The following is a 23,743-nucleotide window of genomic DNA, read 5'->3' as shown; positions in this document are numbered from 1 at the left end:
TTCACTTTGGTCAAACCAGCTCTAGGTCAATATTTGTCTGTATCAGGCGCCTACAATAAATCGAATGACAGGCGAAGAAAAGACATACTCATAAAATGCAAGCTCATCTTCCATACGCCTGTCATTTGTAATCTGCTGAATGTGATATTTGTGGGATGAGTCAGAAAAGCTGCAAAACAATTTGGCGTAATTTTAGGTAACTACTGTATGACAAAAAGCCAATTGTAGCAAAGAAAATACACAAAGAGTACAAAAAGAGAATACATTTTCTTTTACATCACCAGAAAAGTTAGAACGATCTGCTAGCAAAGCTTCCTATATGTCCCACCTTTAGTACATGCTGTGGGAATTAAATACAGATAAACTACAGTGAAATGTAAGCCTTTTCCTGCTGGAAGTCAGATTGGCCTGACATGAGAAGATTGTTACGATCAGCAGGAGTTCTCCTGCTGCATAGTCATTTCCTTTCCACTGGTTGGTTGTTAGGTTTGAGTTAAATATCTATCCCACAGCTGTTCCATTAGAGGTGGTCAAGTCGACTACATTGAACAGCCTAGTCTCATTAGTTAGCCTCTCTTTAAATAGGCCTGGCTTCTGCAGTGTATTGCTGGTTATAGTGTTATGTGCATTAAAATCCTGGATTCCTTGTTTAGTTCTAGTATCTTGTTCTTGTCAGTATAGTCATGTTCCTATGGTTATGTTTAGTCCTAGCCTTATGTTTTTTTGTTAGTTCCTTCCCCCAGTTTGTATCTGTCTAATCTTGTTTCATAATTCAGGATTGCTTTGGTTGGCTTACCTGTCCAAGTCCTAGTGCCCTCCTATTGTTTTTCAAGTTACGGAAAAAACATATGTAGGCAGGGGCTAAGTACTACAGAGATCCAGTGAAATTCATAAAAAACGTCTTCCAAATCGTTCTTCTTCCACGTGGTGCTCCTTTGCTGTAGTCCTCTCTTCCCGCTTGCTCTCTTCTGACTCTCCTCCCACTTCCTCTCCTAACTCCACCCATTCCCCACTATGCTTGCTCCCACTTAACTCTTTCGTCCCTGGCCCCTTCAGTCCCTTGCAGCTACATTATGCATTTTGCTGCATGCAAAAACACCAGTTCAAGCCTTTAGATAGAAAGGATCATCAGCCAGGAAACGTTTACACTTTTTAATCTATGCCAGTTTAATGTGTTTCAGGGACAGTAAGGCATACCGTAGGTCTTCTTCTTCAAGAGTACAGAACATTTAAAACAAATAAAATTACTTACATTTACAGTATTATATCTTGCTAGCTAACATGTCCACTCCTTCTGCCAGGTGCTATACCTACCAATAAACTGGAAGTGCCTGTGCTTCACTCCACCATGGAATACAAGGCATCCATAGGACTTCCTAAAGTAAGCTGCCTTGATGTAATGCATATACGTAAATCCAACACAGACCTATCTAGATGTAGTAATTACATCACAGTGATTAATTTTACTGTACCGTAGTCTGTTTTGTAGAAGTGGAGGCTCTGTTACCATGTTGTAGCTGGACTTTAAGCAGATTGACATTATATCTACCTCTATTCAAAATTTCTCTGGCACTGGCGTGGAATCAATAATATACCGGTATCTGTAATTTCCATATCTATATGTCGCTCCATTGGGCTATCACTATTTTACTGATTGTTTCTCAAGGATAGTGTTTCAGTTAGGATTGCCATTTGGGATACCAAAGAGTTACTCAGGGACAGTGGTATCTGCTGTTAGGGCCAGTGTCATGGATCGATTAGGGAAAGACTCAGGGAGAGCTAATCTTAGGGTTAGGTATTGTCAGGTTGCGATTTCTGTTTCCACTAACCATCTGCTCCTTTATCTGACTGTCATGATCACATAATTATTCCTATTCTGTTCCTGTTATCTACTGGCAAAACTTCTTATTGCATTGGTGTGTGTCCTTATGTGTGTTTTCTGGGACAGGAAGCCATGTTAAATCATGGCTTTCAGAACCAATACATTATCTGCGTAATGTGGAGACATTAAATTATCGGGCAAGAATTACAACTTGCAAAACGCTAATCTTATACGGAGCACAGACAATATATACTTACGAATAAACGGTGCCATACATGTGAGTTTTAACATCTTCTTCCTCAATGGAGAACCTGAACCATTTGTTAGAAGGTCCGATGCGCTTGTAGACATTATTGATGTCCCAATACAACTCAATGCTGTGGTGATTTACCTTTCCCACCACCGGCGGATCGGGGCGCTTAATACCAACTTCTCCTGGAAAGAAACATTTTAATTTTCCTGAGTTACGCAGAATTAAAATGGAGTAATAGAACGTACATGGAATTGTCAGATATAGACAAGAGAAATGGGAATTGTTAATGTTCAGTAATTAGTTTGGATATCCTTACATAATGCCGGGTCTTGCATTTGTCTGAAATAATTAAAAAGTGTATATTGATTTATATAGGTTGAGCTCGGGAGCATAAATTAGCATTCATAAGACTTTGACAGCTAATTACATTAGAGATCATGAAGTTGTACTGGAGCAGTGAATCAACCCAACTGCATCAGAGGAATACAAAATGTAAGGAGACGCAGTAAGAGCGCGGAGCCTCACATACCGGCCAGAATTGTCTGCCTCGTCCCACTTAATGAGAATAAATCTAGACAAAGTTCTATCCACCACTCTCCATGAAGAAATAGAATATTCAAAGAAGTAAGAAGGTCAAGTCAACAACATAGATGATCTCAATGTAGAAAAACCCAATTATATTATCTATCTGAACTTCAGGGATCAGGAACTGTGTGTATGGGGGCATTTTGAACCGCCTGTCTTGGGCACTACGGCCACTGTCACACAGACGGTTTTAATGCACCCCATCATTGGGTGATGTGGTGGGTTAAAAAGCGCTGCAACGCACTAAAATGGAACATACAGCGGTCAAGTTAGCACACGTTAGAAATGCCGCTCTAAGGCCTCATGTCCACGGGGAAAAGAAGAATTAAAATCCGCAGCGGATTTTCACTCTTCACCCGCACGCGGATCCGCACCCTATAGGGATGCATTGACCACCCGCGGGTAGATAAATACCCGCGGATGGTCAATAAAAGTGAATAAAAAAAAAATATGGAGCATGATAAAAAAATGGACATGCTCCATTTAGGTGCGGGTCTCCCGCGGGCTTCTATTGAAGCCTATGGAAGCCGTCCAGATCTGCGGGAGACCTAAAATAAGAATAAACTTACCCGCAGCGGACCGTGCAGATCTTCCCTTCTTCGCGGCCGGATCTTCTTTCTTCGGCCCGGTGGATGTGCCCGGCGCATGCGCGCGGCACGCCGCCGACGTGCCGAGCACATCCGCCGGCTGAAGAAAGAAGATCCGGCCGCGAAGAAGAGAAGATCTGCACGGTCCGCTGCGGGTACGTTTATTCTTATTTTCAGCCCTCATGTCCGCGGGGCAGGAGGGACCCGCTACGGATTCTCCATGCAGAATCCGTAGTAGGCGTGATTTTCCCCGTGGACATGAGGCCTAAAACGGTAGTCTAAAAAGCCCCATTGAAATCAATGAAGGCTCGGTACAGCGTTTTTAGCGAGCGTTTGAAACGCCCCCTGTAAGAAAAAGTCTGTGTGAGACTGGCCTTAGAGAGTTTGGCTTATTAGTTAATGTTAAAGGGATTTTCCGGGACTTTACTATTGATGACCTACTTTCAGGATAGGTCATTGTTGATTGGCGTCATTTGGGATTCCCACAAATCAGCTGTTTGCCAGGCCCGCTATCAGTAGGAACAGATCTGGGAGCGGTCAACATTGTAAAGGCCTGGGTTAGTATTGCAATGACTTCAGTGGGAGCTGTGCCTGCAGGACCAACACTGACCACTGCAATATGGACAGAGCTCCCTACTTCCGGCTCTCACCTCACTAACAGTGGGCCCAGCAAAAAGCTGATCAACTATTGAGGACCTATCCTGAGGATAGGTCATCAATAGTAAAGTCCTAGAAAATCCCTTTATCCTACACTTCTGTAAAGCTTTGTAGGGTCACCCCTACTGTATACATATTTAAAGGGGTTTTACTATCATAAGCATTCATCCAGGGGATTAATGTCCGACTGTTAAGTGTCCAACTGCTGGGATGCTTAGCGTCCCTGGGAACGATGCTCTTGCCTGCACCATGTGAATAGAGCAGCAGTGCTTATGCTTGACTGCCGCTCTACTCAGTTTTATGGAACAGGCAGAGATCGATATGCTCAGAAACCTTCCTCCATCCCATAGAAGTAAATTGAGTGGTGGTTGACCATGCACAATGACGCTCTACCGACCTTGGGCATTCGGGTGAGCCATTTTCAGGATCACTGGGGGTTCCAGTGATCAGACATTTATCCCCTACGTGATTGAACCCCCTTAATGTCAGGCTGTTGCAGGGCATGTAGATAGTTGCAGTGGACAAGTTTTTAAGGTTATCTGCACTTTTCTGAGTACAATAACAGTGGTGCCATGGGTTAAGAGTTTAATTTGTTCCGTGACGGAGCTCTTAACCCAAAACACTCATGAATCAAATCAATTTTCCCCACTGAAATGAATAGAAAAGCCATTAATCCGTTCCGGATTGCAAAGCTCTCCCACTGATTTCAATGGGCATGGCGTTGCCCCACTGAAAGCGATAGGACCCCTGGCACTCCCGCAGGGAGAACAAGCGGCGGCTGGACACGCCGGAGCCCCGGCAGTGGTGGACAGGTGAGTATATATTTTTTACTACAGCTAGGGAAGATTTTCAGGTAAGGGCTTATATTTAAAGCTTTTCCCCGAAAATCTCTGGAGGGGTTGCCGGCAGCCCATTGCTTTCAATGGGGCCACCGGCAGCAGTGGTGGCTCCATGGAGAGCAAGGCTCCTAACCCAAGTTTTTGCTCTTAAGTCAAAGCAAAAATTCGGGAGAGAGCCTGCTCTCAAGTCAAAAAGCTTGTAAGCTGAGGCACTCTTAACCCAAGGTATCACTGAATTAAACATTCCTCCATTGGTGTTAACGGTACAGTATTATTGGAATTCTTTTTTGGATAGTTTCACAGTAACAAGCTGATGATTAACATCATTTTGGTTTGATCCTGCAGTTTCAAGGCAGAAAATTGACAAGTGGGTGTTACCCGTTGGGGTGAAATGTGTCCGTACACTTTTAATTAGGCGAATAGCACCAGACTCTGTTCCCATTTGGAATAATGCAGACCTTTTACAGTCAAACAAGAATTGTCTATTTTCTAAGCAGTGGAATAACAATTTCTTTGTCGCCTTTGACCAGGAACATTACAGTCATCTGAGGTTCTGCTTTACTTCTGTGGATCTCTGGAAGGCTACTGCCTCCGCCTATATGCCACTCATGGTGTACTGTGAGCTACTGCCCACGCCTATATGCCACTGTATGCCACGCTGTGGCACGCCTATATGCGACTCATGGGGTTGCACCAGTCATTGAGTAAAGCTGGTTTCACACGGGCTACAAATCCCATGTATGTAGAGCCCATGCTTTCCTATGGGTTCTTCCACACGAGCGATGTTTTGTAGGCTGCTACATTGCGGGAATACAAAATAGTTGCATGCTCTATACAGCCACGATTCGCTATGCTTTGTAGCCCATGTTTCCCTATGAAGCCTTCTTGTTTATCACATTGCATGAACTTGCATTTTCGTGCGATGCGATTTTAACATTAGAAAGTCCTATTAATTGAAATCTATATTTGCGGTGAACAGGTGTACATTTCTCCTATAATTTGCCGCAATTTCTGGCGCAGGTTACATTAAATCGGTCAGGCCTTGGAAGGCGCACATCCCATCACTAAACCCTGCCCACTTGCTGTGAAAGCTCCGGTTTTGGGGCAAAATTCTGTCCTGGTGTAGTGACCCAGTACTTCATCCTGGTCCCCTCCATAAATGTCATACATTTTTGTCTTGTGTTGATGCACTGTGCAAAGCTGACTTGTCATTTCCAGTACGCTTTTGCGCAGCTGCGGCGCTTGAGAGGTTAACTTTTAATAAAACCCAAAGCCTGCATGTAAATGTATGACGTTTGTCATGTCATGTGGTATGAGAGAGGATATAAATAGGAGTGATTGAGAGCGGGAAAGGGTCTGCGTTTTCAGGAGTGTGATGGTGCAAGAGGTCCGGGCACATAAGGGCACCTTCAGCACCCTGTGTGCTGAAGTATGGAAGAGAAGGGGCGATTCCTGTTCTGTACGTGATTAGATGCTAATGGAGTGAACCCCAAAGAGAGGGAGAGCACCAGTAAGTTTGACTTTGCTCCTCCAAGGACCAGTGCAGAGATACTATCTGAGTTAGTCTTTTTCCTACGCGTCCGTCTGAAGTCTGGATTACCGCGTAGAGGTACACCCTTTGTCTGTCACACCCACACGTCTCCAAGGTTGGGTGGAGGTACTACAAGTCAATAATCTCTGTTTATACACATACGTCTAAGTCTAGGAGAGCCATTTGAAGGTACTGATCGTTGAACTCTGTTTATTTACCTGCACTGTGAGTCTACAATTTAATTGCCTTGTATGGTCTACTCTTCATTTTAAGTAAAGTTTATGCCGGGCACTAACCGTTTCTAGAGACCAATGGTACTTAAGCACTGTCTGTGGCTGAATGTCTTATCCGCCGAGGGTCATATCAGTGTGAGTAGGAACGGTGGTAGCACGTGTGACATTTAACCCCCTGTTATCCTATTTCGTGGGTATTCTCTATCCTAGGTGTGTCTGAGGTGGACTGCAGTGCTACTCTGGCCTTGGCTGCGTGTGTCTCTCCGGGAAGGAGCCTGGTAAGTGCCACCATGACACGCCAGCACTCTACCCTCCCAGTACCCCACATATGTCAGGTGTCTGGGGTCTCCCTATCGGACGCTGCACTGGGGCCGGAGGAGGGGAGTATTATATTACCTGCACCTATTCTTCTTCGCAGTCCGTCCTATCTACTAATTTTAGGTCCCATTCACAGCTATCCAAGAAGGCCGACACAATCTTCAGACTATGTAATTCCCACAGCGTATTGGTACTGTTAGGCCAGCCTCACATTTTTTTTTAGCAAACATGAAAAGTTTGTGACTTTTTTACATCAGAAAATTGGCACAGGACCTTTCATAAATACCAATGAGTGTGTTTTAATGGTGCACCATGAGGCATAAAGTTGACCTACAAGAATTAATGAATATATTTCTTTAATACTTTCACAGCCTGTATGAGGAAGGTGTAGAATGTAATGGTGTCAGGCAAGCAACCAATAATTAAAAATACTGGAGGCTTTAGTGTGACTAATAAAAAATGCATATGAACTCCTGTGATGGCTAAATCAAGCTAAAATCAATAATCATTTAAGGCTTAAATGCTACGAAGTAAAATGAACAAGAAACAAAAAAACAGCATGAGCAAAAGCTGCACTACAGAGAATAATACATGAAAAATATGTAGGGTTTCTCCTGGAGATTGGGGGTTGTGCCAACTTTTAACCCTTTGCAATCCAATTTTGGTTTCAGGGTTTCCTAGGGGGCTTTCTCTTTCTGCCATTATACAATGGCGCCATCTGCTAGCTAGAGCCAGTAATGCGGGATGGGACATGTTGGAGTGGCCAACCAACAACAAAGCGGCCAGTAATATACAGTAAGAATACCCTGCCGGACGTCTTCAGACATCGAAGCTGTACAGCCTTCAATCAGAATGTCTTCAGACGTCAGACAGTGGATTGGAAAGGGTTAAAGTTACTGTATCTCCTATCCCAGAGTAGGGGATAACTTCCTGATCAGTAGGGGGGTCTAACTGTTGGGGCCCCTACTGATCCTAAGAATGGGGGTCCTTAAGGTCGCCACATTAATGGAACAGTTGAGCATGCCCCCACGGCCCCTGTTCTTAACAATCAGCAGTGAAACCCCCACCGATCAGCAAGTTATTCTCCATCGTGAGGGAAGGGAATAACTTGTGATCCTAGTACAACCCCATTAAGAACTAGTAAAGACTTACCTCTTCAGTCAGCAGCCTAGACCCGGATTGTTGCCACAACCCAGCCATGAGGTTGCTGTGTGGTAACCACTACATGGCATACAGTACGGCTATATTGCAATTCACTAATTGCTGAGGACTAATCAGCCCAGGACAGTTAACCCCTATTATGCTGCAACTACAAAACATCATCGCTTTTATTGCAGAGCCGAGATGCAAAGAGAAGAGCAGAACTGAATAAGTCTACAGCATCAGATGGCTACACAACCCAAGATTGGCACCTGCGCCGGCCTGAGCGATGGGCCAATGTAAGAACGCGGAGAGGTAGGTTCAGGACACTCATCAGTAGGAGGGTGCTATTACTTTCCCAAGTAACTTTTGTTCCATTACATAGACATCCCAAACATTACCAACCTGAATGCCATTACCGAGGTAGGAGATGGTAATATAAAGTAGTGTAATAAAATATCAATTACCTTTCTTTAATTGTGCATTTATTCCACAGTAAATAACATTTGCTTAGACGATTTCCCCATTTCCATGCTAATTACAGGAGTTGATTAAGAGAGCGCTAATATACCTTTTTATATGTGGATAATAGGCAAACACCAACATGGCTGGCAAAGTTACAGCGACGTACGTTAATAGAAGACATTGCTATCTTGTGAGAACTAAGTAACAATATGATATGCTAATGTTACATTTCTCTGTAATAATAAGATACTCTGGGGTATTGAAATATTCATATCCGTATATAATTCTTCACACACGCGAGAACGAAGTTATGAAAAAGACAAGAGTCAACACAGCGGTGTGGGAACAGAACCAATTATGATGCTGAATGGTTGTATGGGGATTGGATGTATTTCCCTTTCTTAGCCGAGTGTTATGTTCATTAAATTGTACTTGTCGCCTACTCACACTGGGGGAGAGTGACAGAGGAGAATGACCCTTGGCCACCTCTTCTATTCTGACGCTGCTTTATCCAACTTCATTGTGTGTCGATGGCTCCATGTTCTACGATTTTCTACGTCTATTAGCTAGTTCAAGTTCTCGGAGTTACTTTGGACGGTGTGCTTCAGCTTGGTTTACAGATTATATAAAGATCGAGCCATCATTAACTCGATGCATAACATTATAAATACACGGTTGCAGCAAATAGAATACAGCAAAAGCCATTGAAAAAGTCAATGTAAAAGTTTGCAGCAAGTATACATTTATTACGTGTTAAGTATCAAGTGTTGTACTTGTTCCTGTGCATAATGGATGATAAAAAAAAAACAAATAAAATAAATCTTGTTATTTGTATAGCCATAACTTATTCAGGTCATTTATTTATTACCCCCCAGCAAGCTGGGTACTCATTTTACCGACCTCAGAAGGATGGAAGGCTGAGTCAACTTTGAGCCGGCTACCTGAACCAAGCGGGGATTGAACTTGCAACCTTCAGGTGGTGAGCGAGAGCTTAGGACTGCATTCTGCTGACTTAAAACTCTGGGCTTAAGGCTGGATTCAGACGAACGTATATCGGCTCGGTTTTCATGCCCAGCCGATATACGTCGTCTCTCTCTGCAGGGGGGGGGGAGCCTGGAAGAGCCAGGAGCAGTGCTCTGAGCTCCCGCCCACTCTCAGTTCCTGCTCCTGGCTCTTCCATCCTCCCCCCCCCCCTTGCAGATGAGGACACCGTATATCGTCTCGGCGTGAAAACAGCCGATATACGGTCCTCTGAATCCACCTTAAGGAAGGAATGTATACTCCTTGTTGGGGTCCAACTGGCAGGAACGCTTTAGGCTGGTCTCACACGACCGCTTTTGATTTGCGGATTCCATGATTGCCGTCTGCGCGGATGATCCATGGTAAAAGCCAGCACTGAAAGGCATGTATTTTTGAATTTTCCTTTACACCCCGCGGGTACAAATTGCATATTCTGCGAGCCGAAGAAAAATTGCAGCATGCTCTTTTTTTTAACTCGGATTCTACGTGAATGGCCCCAATGATGATATTGTGCGTAGTCATTTCTGTATTTTAAGTGCGCATTTTGGTCGTGCAAAAAAAGATAGAAGAGGTTAGATCTTTCTGCGTATTTGCGCGCTACAGGTCCCCATAGAGGTCAATGGAGGGGGTGGGCGGAGGTGCAGGAATGCGCGTGCAATACTCAAGGAGAGGCATAAAATAGTGCAGAATTCCGCTGGGAAGAAAAACACATCTGTAACTCAATAATCAAATTAGCCTTTTCAATCAGTGTGTGTTTGTGTTCCACATGCAAAGAAACATGCTCAGCGGGCGGAAAACGTAAAATAAAATACGCCGACACACATGCAATACACATTCTATACTAATTGCTCTTGAGAAAAAACGCAAAACATCGCAGGAAAAAAAAAAAAAAGAAAAATCGCCAGTGGGTAGGCGCCCTTATCTAGGAAACTGACAGAAGGCACAAAATAAGCCAGACAGACCTCTTAATAACCAATGGGGCCCGTTTGGCGGAAATTTGACTCCATCATTGGATGGATCTATTTGGGTAGGGGTTCTGCTCCCATAACGAAGCATAAAAATGGAGGAAACTAAACAGTCAAAACCAGAGACCCCAATCTTCAAACACATTACTTATTGAGAAACAATCCTGAGTTATGGCCTAAATTGTACTCCAGAGCTGCATTTACAGTTCTGCTCTTTATTAGAAACGCTTCACAAGGTTGTCATCAGACACCATGAAAGGAGGAGTTGTACCACAACAGATATTTATCCCCTGTCCATAGCATCTCTAGAATAGGGGTTCCGTGTCTCCCTCTGCTCATCACTGTGGGCTCGCTGCACCCACTTGTAGGGACATCAGATTGAATGGATCGGTGGTCGCATGTTTGATGCCTTTCTATTTATTTCAATGATGCTATTGGAAACAGACAACTACAAGTTCTTGCCTATGTCCAGAAGTCCAACTGAAAACAAGTGGCACAAAGTTGCACATGTGCACCGGCCACTCCATTGAATCTCCTCCCCCAGCAGTGAAGAGTGAAGCTCAAAGTGGGGAGGAGAGGGGGACATAAGACCCCCCTTCTCAGGATCGACCAGGGTCTCAGCGGGGGGACCTGCAACGATCAGGCTTTTATCAAAATATTCTACAAATAGGGGATAAAAGTATGGTGATACAACCCCTTTAACAGCTTCAAGGAGTTGTCTCATGAAGATCATCTCTTTCCATATGCCTTAATTAGAGGAAAGGAACGCTATCTTTTCTCCTTAGGGAGAGCACATAGGAGGTGCCTGAGTGAGGAGACTTATGAGGCCATTCATGCTCCTCTGGGTAATATGCAAATAAGAGAGGTGGAACAATATCTCTGCAGCACCACCTATTGGAAGGAATGCTGCAGAGATATTGTTCCATCTCCCTTATTTGCAATGCGAGAAAAGGAATGTCTAGGAATAGGATTCTTAATTCTAGAGCCTTCCCTATTAGACAGATTCTAGAGCCGCTACAAACAAGCTTCTCTCACTCTGGTGGACCCAACCATCCATGACCTGAACGCAATATTACATTTGCAACTGCCACAGTAACAGTTGATCACTAGGGGATTCTGAAACAAGGCCTGTAACCCCCGGATCAGTAAAGAGAAGTAATACAGGGTGGTTACTATGTTCCTCAAGTTTTTAATTTTTGGATTTTTAATTTTCTTTCCCCATCATTCCTGTATCTTCATTCTTTCAATATTATGCCGGGTTATACAATACAAATAAGTCAACCAAACCCTACCAATTTCTGGAATATATTTCCCTACCAGATGACAGAATTGCTTCTTTGATTCTTTTTTCTCTTTTTGTAATGTAAACGTACTTGCACTAAGCAAAAGTAGCAACAGTACTTCAGTCTAGTAAATGTCACTATGGAGTCTGAAGACTGAATCGCAGACTCGTCAAGATTCAGTTGATGTCTCCCAAAAGCTGTTACTAGGCAATGTCCATAAGACATTTAAGCATAAGACAGAAGACAAGAAAGCTCAGAGAAGAGGCACTGGAATTTAACATTTCTTAAAAGACACACATTTATGGCTACAACTAAATCGATGTGTGATTGCTGGGGGACTGAATGACGGGAGACAAAAAGTTTAAAATTGGGACTTCTGGAGCCTCATTATCGGCATAGACAGCTCACAAATGCCTGATTATTTATCATTATAGCGCTTTCCCGACGAATTCTGTATCACCCATAGACTATAAGAGAGCGTGATCACGAATGTTTGTCCAACCTGCCAAATGCATAGCCTGAATGTACACAGAAAGCTTAAATGTTCTCCCACAGCTGGTCAAGATCCACTAGGCGCACTAAACCAAGAGCGCCCTAAATCTCCTCCAGATGCAGGAGAAAAAAAGGGGGTGGAGCAAAACCCGTATGGGAGGAGTAGTTGAGAAAAGAGGTAAGGGCCGTTGAGGTTTGGAGCGTGCAAGAAAATTCTAGGAGGTGCTGCCGACCAGAAATCGCTCTACCTAAGTTTGCGTGGGCGAATGAATAAGTACAAAAACAGCACACTGGTGGCTCGGCGCAATGCTCCAAAAATTATGGAATAATCAGAACAATTAGGTGGAAATTTCTTCTTTAATTGGTCAAATAGACAACCAGCATTAGAAAACACTGGTTGTATATTTGACACAATTGTTTTTTTTTAACATCGGATCAAAAGCGCACACTGCTGCTTTTTTAGTTTTAGTTTCGGAAACGGAATCAGGTGGATCCTTTTTTTTAATGCACTGTACTCAATGGGAGGAGGATAGAACTTGCAGACAATCGTTTTTTCATTGGTGGTGTCTCCTATTCAGTGAATGTGCCTCAGTGGTTAAAGCCCCATTTACACGGGACGATTATCGCTCAAACGATGTCTTTTGAGAAATAATCGTTGCGTGTAAATGCTACCATAGTTTGCTTTTCAGCCTAACGATGATTTTTTGTTGAGTTTAAAATCCATCGTTCGGCTGGGCAGCTGATAGCAGGGACCGCATGCTAGGATTCTCCACGGGAGCGCTGAAAACATTGTTTTCAGCTGCAGTCCCGCGGCAGAACAAAGGGGCTGTATGCAGATATAATGATATAACTGATCTATCACACATGTTCTTATATTAGCAGAGAAATAGAAGAGCAAGAAGAACAAACACAAAGTGAACTTAAAAGCCCAATACAGACATCACCGTTGGTCAGATTTGAACCTGCAACTCCATCGCTGCAAGGCAGCAGTGCTAATGACAATGCTCGAGAAGAAAGAGAATAAACTCAATGATAACATACAACCTCCATGCAGAGGTTGGCAGTAGTGAACCTAGAACCCCAGTGTTGTAAGGTGTGGTGGCTCAGTCATTAGCACTGCTACCTTGCAGTGTGGAAGTTGAAGGTTCACATACAACCAAGGGTGATGTCTGTATTGGCTTTTTATGGTCTCTTTGTGTTTATTCTTCTTGCTCTTCTATTTCTCCACCAATGCAAGAGAATGCATGGTGGCTCGCTTGTTAGCACTGCTGTCTTGCAGTGGTGGAGTTGTAGGTTGAAGTGTGATGGCTGTACAGAGTTTTTCCACACTGATGAGATTTGAATCTAGGACCCCAGCATTGCAAGGCAAAAGTGCCAACCACTGAGCTATATTCATTGAAGAGGAACCACCATAGAAAGATTTACATATGCTTTCCTTTTTACTTTTGATTTTAGCTTTTAACAAAACTGGATCAGTCAAAAAAACACTAGTGTGAACGTAGCCTAAAAGGAGGGGGGGGGGGCATCACTAAAACTGCAAACAAGTCGCTATGAATGGGTGTGTCAGCTACAGGAAGTTGCAGTACCACTTGCAATGATTCCTTTTGGTTCACTGGTAAAGATTTAAGGGCACTTTTACATTTGCACTGGGAATTCCGCTTCCCTGCTCTGTTTAGGGAACAGGAAAGGGGAATCCCTGTGTGCCGGAGGGGGAATCCCCGTGTGCCGAAGGGGGGAATCCCCGTGTGCCGAAGGGGGGAATCCCCGTGTGCCGAAGGGGGAGTCCCCGTGTGCCGAAGGGGGGAATCCCCGTGAGCCGAAGGGGGGAATCCCCACGTGCCGAAGGGGGGAATCCCCACGTGCCGAAGGGGGGAATCCCCACGTGCCGAAGGGGGGAATCCCCACGTGCCGAAAGGCTCTGTCTGTAGACAGAACCGAACAGCGCCTGGCGGACCTAATTGACTATAATGGAGTTTCCCTCACTTTCAACCCCTCTTCCAAGCTTTTGGATGGAAGAAAAAGCGCTGCATGAAGCGCTTTTTCTTCCGTTTCTTTCAGCCATATTTATGACAGAACTTCTGGCTGGAGTTTCCGACGCAGATGTGACATCCCCCTTAGTCAATATTTTCAATAATATTTGTAATCTTGCTGAATAAGGTATTTTACTACTATTACACACACAATAAATAAAAATTTGCGCGCTTCCATTTTCCACAGGTGAAAAGCTAACACTGTATGGAACTACAGAATAACTGGTTATCGGAACGGCGTACGAGCCACATGCCTCGTAGGACAAATGTTCCAAAACACCATTATCCAACTATAATAGTAATTGTACAATCTGGAATCCGCAGACGGCAGAAGAAGAAAAGATTTGCGCTTTATTTGACCACAGTTCCTTCACTTGAAATACCTTTATTAAAAAGGCTGCGAGAAATAATCTAGCCAAATGTTTGGGGATATAACAAATACATTTTCATACACAATGAACTGCTACTTGCCAAGGGCAGTCAGATACTTGCTTGTGTTATTAGAAGGAACAGAATGCGAAATGGGATGCAACCGGCGATACATAAAAAAATAATACTAGGCGAGCCTCTGTGACAACATGTGAAATGGAAGCCTGTAAGCAAGACGGTTCGAGAAAACAATCAGTGCCGCTTTTTATTTAAAGTTAATTTTTTCCCCCGTTCCTCGACCCAGAAAATAGCAGATTGATGCGATTCCCTATGTAAATAGATCTCATTTCTGGTTGACTGTAAAAACAGCTATTTTACATCGTATGTATAATGTATATAGATGATATTAATGCGCATTGAGAGTACATTGCAAATAAGCTCCCGTCACTTCCACCGTTTTGCTCTGCTGCTCCTCATAAGAATGAAGCGAAGAGAATAAGCCTTGTAGGGGGGCATCCTGACATGGGCATCATCCCTCCGGCATGCTGGTGCAGTTCTTTTAGGAAGTTTTGTAAGTATTGCAAAAAGGAAGGGGGGGGTGTATGTTTTTGCATATCACACTGATGTTAATGAAAGCTTGAAGGATGATAAAATATTAATTTTCGCAAGAACTGAAGAGCATCTGAACACCTTCAGGTGATCAAATAATGAAGGAACTCCAAAAAGTTGGGAAAGGAGTTGTCCGGGACTTTAATGGGGTTTTCCGGGGAAATTACTAATCGATGACTTATTCTCAGGATAGGTTATCAATAGTTGATCGGCTAGGGTCAGTCGATCAGGACTCCGACCGATCAGTTGATTGTGTGCCCGCTGACATTGCTGCAATTATACAGGGGTCGGCCATACTTACTGATACATTGATATAAGATGGCAGGCAAATAAACCACATATCCCTCAAACATGCAGAGGCCTTGCCGTGGGTTGTGGGCTCACATATTCTAGCTAAAATTTCAGCTAATACCTCGTATTTATCAGTATTAGAGATGAGCGAGTATACTTGCTAAGGCTAACGACTCGAGCGAGTAGTGCCTTAGTCGAGTATCTGCCCGCTCGTCCCTAAAGATTCGGCTGCCGGCACGGGTGACAGGTGAGTTGCGGGAGTGAGCAGAGGGGAGCAGGGAGGGGGGGGGGGGGGGGGGGGGGAGAGGAATTTCCCCTCCGTTCCTCCCCGCTCTCCCCCCGCAGCTCCCCACCCGCCGAATCTTTAGGAACGAGTGGGCAGATCCTCAACTAAGGCACTACTCGCTCATCTCTAATCAGTATGTATCTATAACATGCAGTGTGACTTTGACTGTTGCGGGAGCCCACGGTGTCAGAGCCGTTGTGGTGTATCTTTGGAGTGTAGGACATCCCACTGGTTTCAAATATGGCGACATTAATGGGTTGCGGGCCTGCATGGTGCATTACAAGTATTATACATGTGGTCTGCCACCCTGTATTGACGTTCTTGTGCAGGAAATAACACTAAGCAACCACCCCCCTCATTATAACAAGAGCTGTGAGCGGTTGTCTCATTAGTGTCCTCACATGTGTCCGTTTTTGAGTCCTCCATATAGCAGTCTGGCCTCTGCATGTTTGAGGGATATGTGGTTTACTTGCCTGCCCTCTTGTATCAATGCATCCGTAAGTATGGCCGACCCCTGTGTAATTGCAGCACTGTCAATGGGCGCACAATCAGCTGATCGGTTGGAGTCCCGAGCGACGGACCCCAGCCGATCAACTATGGATCCATACTGCAGTGGCCTGGGTTGGTATTACAGGCGCAGCAACAACTGAATTTTCTTTTCCTTTATTTGCCCTTTTGTTCATCTCCTTTGTTATTGTTATTAACAATTTTATGGTATTCCTTGATTTGATGCAAATAGGGGTCAAAGGTCACTGAACCTGGCTTCTTTTCACATACATATACACACGCACGATTGCAAAACTTTTTCTGAAGAGGATATTAACCCTGCATCGAAGCATATAGCCTTGTTTTATGTGGTCTACCAATAAATTAACTGTTATTCAACTTTCTTGAAAGACGTGTGTAGCAAAAGTGTCCAAACTCAGCTTTTGCATTATTATACACTGCTCACCCCCCCCCCCCCCCCGCTTCCAAAAAACCAAAAAAAACCCACAAGCATCACAGTATACGCAAAGTCACTTAAAGGGGTATTCCCATCGCAGCACTTCCTGGTTGAGATGAGAAACCCGCAGCAGGTTTCCCAACCACCTCTGTGAGTATTACGAAAACAGCCAAGCGCGTTGGAGAGAATCAACCCAAAATCTGGACAGGATGAATAGGAGGACTGCTGCCAGAGCCCTACAAAATGGCCCCTGGTGGACTAATGGTCTACATGTTTCTGACCAAACTGTGTCCACAACTCATGCAACTTGAATGGCATTCGCCAGATAACACAAAAATTGGTAGTTTCACCATTGGCACCCTGATATCTTAACCCTTTCCAATCCAATTCTGGATTCAGGGTTTCCTAAAAGGCTTTCTCTTTTTGCTGTTATACAATGGTGCCATCTGCTGGCTAAAGCCAGTGTGTGCGCGCCAGAGAGGCTTCGACAGTGGAGTGGCTGGCAATAGACGGTAAGAATACCCTGTCGGACGTCTTCTGACATTGGGAGCTGTACAAGATTCAATCAGAATATAGGAAGACGTCAGACAGTGGATTGGAAAGGGCTAAGAGATGAGAGCCGGTTAACACAGAGCCCATGTGACAGATGTGAAAGAGTCTGAAGACTATGGAGATGATCAAGATCCAATGTGTGATTTAAGTGTTCCTTTAGCATCTTCTAACAACGTACGGTGCTACCGTATACTTTGGGCCGTGCAGTATTTTTGAGGATTCGTCTTCTGCCTCATCTCCGAGTACATCTGCATACGTGTTGAGAACAGACATTGTAGCAATTTGCTGTGAATTGTGATATATTCGAAAAGTTCAAAGTCTACCCCAAGGCTTTGCTTTAAAACTCTAAAGCAAGAACAAAACAGATGAAAGAATTCCGGGGAATGGATATGGAGAATAATATAATAATATCAGATGTTCCAGGAAGGTGACATTTTAGGATGCAAGCTGCTGCAAGTACACGGGAACGGAGAGCTTAAATTGAGACATTTTCATACCAGTCAGTGTGAATTTGGTGTAATAGATGTTAGTGATGAGCCAGAAGCACCGCGGCTCCCAGACAACACAGGGATAGGAGAAGAACTCTGCAGCCTACAGGCACAATACTTCCAATTAGACTTCTTTTTCATTAGAACGCAGCAATTAAGTAGCACATTAATGCAGAAATGTATTAGCTGTCATTGCAAGAGACCAGAAGAGCGGATGGGGTTTCTTCCGACTTTGGGGTACTTTAAAGTTCAAGTTGCCCTACTATATTTCTCCTACCTTCACACAATGTTCAGAGACCCCGAAACGTTCATGACTGGAGCTACCCTGTCTGGCAATTAGACCAGTGACCCCAGAGTGCAGCATTAGGCCCAATGCCCATGGGCGGATAATCGCTGTGGGATTCACGGTCAGACACCCACCGCGAATCCCGCAGCAATAGCAGTCCATAGACATGCTATGTTAACAGATTCTCCCCCTGCCCATGAGCATAAATTAACTGCGATTTTCCGCTCATGGCGGAGAATCGCATCATGTTCTAAAATGGCACGAACGGCTTCCATTGCAGTCAATGGAAGTTGTCCGTCCCGCGATACTTCCGAAATCGCGTCAATGCCCAGGGCAGTCGAGTCATGCGCTGCACTGTGCATGCACACCGGCTCACCTGCAGAGACTCCCGCCGCAGATCCGGAAAGGTGAGTGTCTCTGGGGGGCACTGGATTTGATTCGGCTGCGAGAGTTCGCAGGCGGAATCCAAACAGGCCGTGGGCATGAGGCCTAAAGTCCAGTAATAAGTTTACTGTGGATCGGTTTCGATATAAATCTACATTATATGGAAAATCCAGCGATCTGAGCGACTTCCAACGAGGGCTGGTCATCGGTGCTAGACTAGCAGGGGCCAGGATTTCACTGCCTTGTGGGGTTTTCTCATGTAAGAATGGTGTAATTGGGGAAAACATCCAGCAAAAAGGGATCCTATGGACGGAAACAGCTGGTTGACAAGACAAATTGGGTCAAAGGAAGAAGCAGGAGCCCGGCAAGCAGGTTTTGCATAGTCAAGAAAATTGCAGTCGAATAGAACTCTGGTGCTCCAACTAAGTGTCCAAAAAGACAAGTCGGCGTTCCTTAGTACACAGGGCCTATAACGGCAGCAGACATTGGTCTGATGTAGGATGGATTTTGATTAAAAGGTTGATTGGAGAGGGGAAAAAAACATACATAGAAGTGCAGCAAATAATAAGCAGCTCAGCTAAAATCTCACATGACTTGAAGTGGCAGCCCAAGCCTGAAAGTTGTGGAAGGAAGCAGGGATCTACTGTTCAAGTACATTAAAGAATAGCCAAAATGGCAAAGACTCAGCCAAAAATCACTTCTAGGAAGATGAAAGAAGATCTGAAGTTACCAGTGACTACTGCCACAATCTGAAGGTGATTAAAGACCCATTTACACACAGAGATTATCTTTCAAATGACTGAAAGATTTTGCAATCTATTTGCATAAAGTGTTAATGGCCATTAACACTATATCATCTTCATTTGCATGTAAAAGGGCCTTCGGGAACTGTTTGCAGAGCCCAGTGTGTGATTAAACACAGCTGCATTGTTCTAGTCACAGCTGTCAGCAGATTACAATGTTATCTGCCGACTCCCATGGAAGTAACAGCTTGTGGTCTAATGTGCCATGCTGAAGAAGAACTGCCTTTGAAATGGGCATTTCAACATGACAATGACCCAAAACACAGCAGTAAGTCAACAACATCTTAGTTACAGACAAACTGGATTGAGGTCATGGAGTGCCCAGCCTGGATTAGCTGTTCAGAGGGGTCAGAAGTTGGTAGACTCCATGATACAGATGTCAAGCAGTTCTCAGAAACAAGGGCTGTGCCACTAAATGTTAGTTCACAGTAAAGTGAAATTTTAAACATTTTTTTCAGTCTATACATTACAATTTTGATTTTGTATAGAAAAGTGCTGCACTGCTAGTTTTTTGAACAGCTGCAAGTTCCTTTTTCTTTACTTTCTGTAAACGATTTATAAAAACTAAGGTCCCCTGGTGCAAGCACTGAGTCAAGACTGACTCCTAGGGTGACATCACTTTGTGACGTTTTCTTGGTAGACTGTTTTGGGATTGTTTGCCATTGCCTTCCCCAGTCATCTCTGTACCCCCACCCCCAAGCTGGGTACTCATTTCACGGACCTCGGAAGGATAGAAGGCTGAGTCAACCTTGATTTGGCTACCTGAACCACGTGGGGATTGAACCCGCAACCTTCAGGTTGTGAGTGAGAGCTTAGGACTGCATTTCTGCTGCCTTAGAGCTCCTTTCCACGGGCAATTTTTTTATTGCGTTCCCCGCGGCAATAATCTGGCCCCCCTGAATCATACCCGTGATTCTCCGCAGTGAGCCTATCTGACAGGCTCACCGCGGAGAACTGTCAGCTGGCTTCTGCTCCTGGGTGGCGGCTCCCGCAGCGGAGATTCGCCGCGGGATATCGCAACGCCCATAAACAGGCAGCCTTAACAGTCTGCGCCACATGAGGCCATTCACACAAACTAGATATATTTTATTACAGTTTTGAGTTGGAATTGAAAGTGTAGTATTTATTATTAGACTCATTTTGTGCTTTTTTTTGCGTTTCCAAACTCACTGATATTTCCAACACTACCATGGCTGGGTTCACACAGGGCGGATTTGCCGCGGTTTTGCTGCGCGGAATTTCGCCGCGGCAAATCCGCCCGCGGCCGCTAATCTCGGGATTAGCCAGCTATGTGAACGAGATTTCTCAGAAATCTGGTCCACACGGGACGGCCAATCCGCTGCGGTAAGTCCGGCTGAAACCGCGGCTGCACCCGCCGCAGCCGCGGTTTCAGAATATGCAGCATGTCCATTCTTTTTTTCATTCCGCTGCGGCCGCGCTCTCCTCTATGGGAGCGCCAGCCACAGCGAAAGAGCGAGGGGCTGGGCCGCTTCAAAGCCGCCGCAGTTCTCCCGGCGGAAATCTCGCGGTTTTTGCTGCGGCCAAACCGCGAGATTTCCGGCGGGATTCCGTTCCGTGTGAACCCAGGCTAAGCTAGGGTCGGCTCACACGAGCTGCATGTATAAGCAGAGTTTTACCGCTGTGTAAGGCCACACACACATGCGCTTTTCACCATGGCATTCTGAACACCGTGGTAATCGCGGTACAATGCTCCCATTGATTTCAATGGGGTCTTGCAGACCAGCGCTCAAACGCTGCGTAGGGCAGTGATTTTGCACTGCGCATTACAGCGCATCTCATGCATTTAATTTAATTTTCTTAAATTTCCCGCTCTGCTGCTTAGCGACGTTGCGTATAAACGTCGAGAGACGGTGACGGCTGCGACAGAGGGGAGCCAAGAGGTGAGCATAGAAATTTTATTTCATTGTGGCCAAGAGGGACCTAATTACTATGAGGGCCCTAAAGTGGACATGATTATATTACAGGGGCCACAAAACAGGGACTTAATTACTGTGGAAGCCATAGAGGGGCATTACTATTTTGTGGTGGGCGCTATGTGGGGATCACTGGAGGTAGTGGCAGGATGGGCAGTGTGTGTAGAGACAAGTCGTGGCCGGTTTAGGCCTCCTGGCGACCGCCGCGTGAAAATTGCTAATATTTTCCGGCAATTTTTGAGAATCAGAGCTGCTTTTTCTCGTAAAAACATCGCTCCCACTTTTGCGCGATTTTGCTGCATTTTTTTTTAAGAAGGAACGCATGAAAACTGTAAGTTCCTGTTTTGCGATGCGATAAAAAGGAGGCTCCATAGGGAAACGTGGGAGATAAAAAAATCTAAACGCAAAAACACAGAAAGATATCGCGACATACCCTTTTTTCCTCCATCGCATGAGTGAAAACATCCTAAATGTGAAGGAAACCATTGAAAATCATAATTCTGCGTTTTCACTCACAGTGTGAAGGCCCCCTTATTCAGACTGTGCTGTCAAGTCACATGTTCATCACAGCCATTACCTCAAAACCACATCAAAATGTCGAATTTTCTTCCCAATTTTACAAAAACATGACATTTTGACACAGCCTTGCCGTAAAAAAAAAAAACTAACTGGACTGCGCCATCTGAACAAACCCGAACTCGTTCCCATCTAAGCAAGTACAGCCCGAAGGCAGAAGAGCGTAGAATACTTTCGCGTGAAGTTCAAACCAGGTGGTGATCATCATTAAATGGTCGAAAATATGATTAAAATGAAGAACATGTGAGAAGTCGGTAATTAAATTGCATTTTAATTGAGAGCATAGAAGAAATGCGGTCGGAGTCACAGCTGTGATTATGATTGGCAATTGAAGTGCGTGGCGTGAGGCATCTCTGCATTATCACATGAGATGCATAGCTAATACCGGGCCAGAACCTGACATTTCCGGAGCTCTCATGAGTGCCGCGCCGTTCGCTGCAAACAAAAGAAAAGGCCTCCATGAAGACTCTTGTAGAAGAGCGGGCAGACGATTACGGAGGCTGTAAATTGAGGGAGAACTATGGTGCCGCTTTAGCGCATTAGACAGCTTTACCTTCTTGTTCTTGTCGGCATCTTTATGCGCCATAATATATTAAGGGGGTTTTGTAAACAGGATGCGGCTCGTATCTGTCTCCGGCATACATTAGATAAAGGTTCATCTCATAAACAGTACATGATAAGCACCCTGATTTATTAGCATCGTTAGCATTTTGGAACACTTTAGTAACTAATGCAAGCAAGTTGAACTGATCCTTCCATAATGCAATGTGAAGGCATATTGCTAGAGGATGCCATAATAATCTGATCCGTGGGGTCCGACCGCTGGGAACCCTGTTCATCCATAGAATATAGCATTTGCCCTGCTGGACAGTACTGCCGCCAACCCCTGGGCATTGAACTGCAGCACAGGCCATTCAGGCTACAGACATTTATTATTTATCCTTGTCCATGAGATAGGGGATATATCTGATCGTGAGGGTCCAACCGCACCTGTCAAGTAGTATTCGTGCTGCTGCTAAATTCACAAGGGGGATTTGGGATCTCCTTTCTTGTGATCGCTGGCGGTCCCAGTGGTTGGACTCCAAGCATTCAGATATTTGTCACCAATCCCGTGCTAGGCGATAACTGTATAGAACTTTAAAGCAACTGTTCACAATTAAATACTAGGTTACAGTTTACATATAGAATTAGGCTCCCTGCACATGGCAGCAGAATCTGGCTCTACCAACAGCGGCGTCCGCACTTACCTGCTCTGTCACCGTCTTTTTTGTACCGCGGATGGACCGGACGGCTCACTATCGCATATGCGCAGTACAGATTTTTTTTTCTTCAAAAAACACTTTTTCTGCACCGTCGCCAGGCAACGACACGGAATCAACGATCCGTCCGTAATGTTCATTGCAGATAGACCGCGGGTCAGACGGCCTCCACTGACTTCAATGGAAGTCGTGTGTGTGGAGCCCGCATGAAAATGGAGCATGTTGTGATTTTTTTTCCTCCATGAGCGGAAATCGCAATTGATCTGCTCGTATGGAGGAAGTGGCGGATCGCCATAGAAAGTAACGCGCAGTCTTTGCTACGGACTTGTGGTGCAGACGCTAACTGCGGAATTTTGCAGCAGTTATCCGCCCGTGTGCAGGAGGCCCTAATCTTAAATTGACTTGAGGAGTTTTGTAAATAGATAACATTATCCTGCACTTATCCTCAAATTACATCATGTATTATACTCCAGAGCTGCACTCACTATTCTGCAGGTGGAGTCACTGTGTACATACATTACTTATCCTGTACTGACCCTGAGTTACATCCTGTATTATACTCCAGAGCTGCACTCACTATTCTGCAGGTGGAGTCACTGTGTACATACATTACTTATCCTGTACTGACTCTGAGTTACATCCTGTATTATACTCCAGAGCTGCACTCACTATTCTGCTGGTGGAGTCACTGTGTACATACATTACATATCCTGTACTGATCCTGAGTTACATCCTGTATTATA

The 23,743-nt window shown here is 44.7% G+C and overlaps 1 protein-coding gene across 1 annotated transcript in view; it reads right to left on the bottom strand.

Moving 5' to 3' along the window:
* The window catches only part of FANK1 (fibronectin type III and ankyrin repeat domains 1), a 108,059-nt gene that overhangs the window by 49,926 nt on the left and 34,390 nt on the right, over positions 1 to 23,743 (bottom strand). Inside the window, exon 2 of the mRNA XM_066601139.1 lies at positions 2,080 to 2,257. Coding sequence (XP_066457236.1) covers positions 2,080 to 2,257 — 178 coding nt within the window. The remainder of the gene's footprint in view (positions 1 to 2,079; positions 2,258 to 23,743) is intronic.

This window comes from Eleutherodactylus coqui, chromosome 4 (assembly GCF_035609145.1).
Source record: "Eleutherodactylus coqui strain aEleCoq1 chromosome 4, aEleCoq1.hap1, whole genome shotgun sequence".
Classification (NCBI taxonomy): Eukaryota; Metazoa; Chordata; class Amphibia; order Anura; family Eleutherodactylidae; genus Eleutherodactylus; species Eleutherodactylus coqui.
This window is presented reverse-complemented; position numbering and strand designations above follow the sequence as displayed.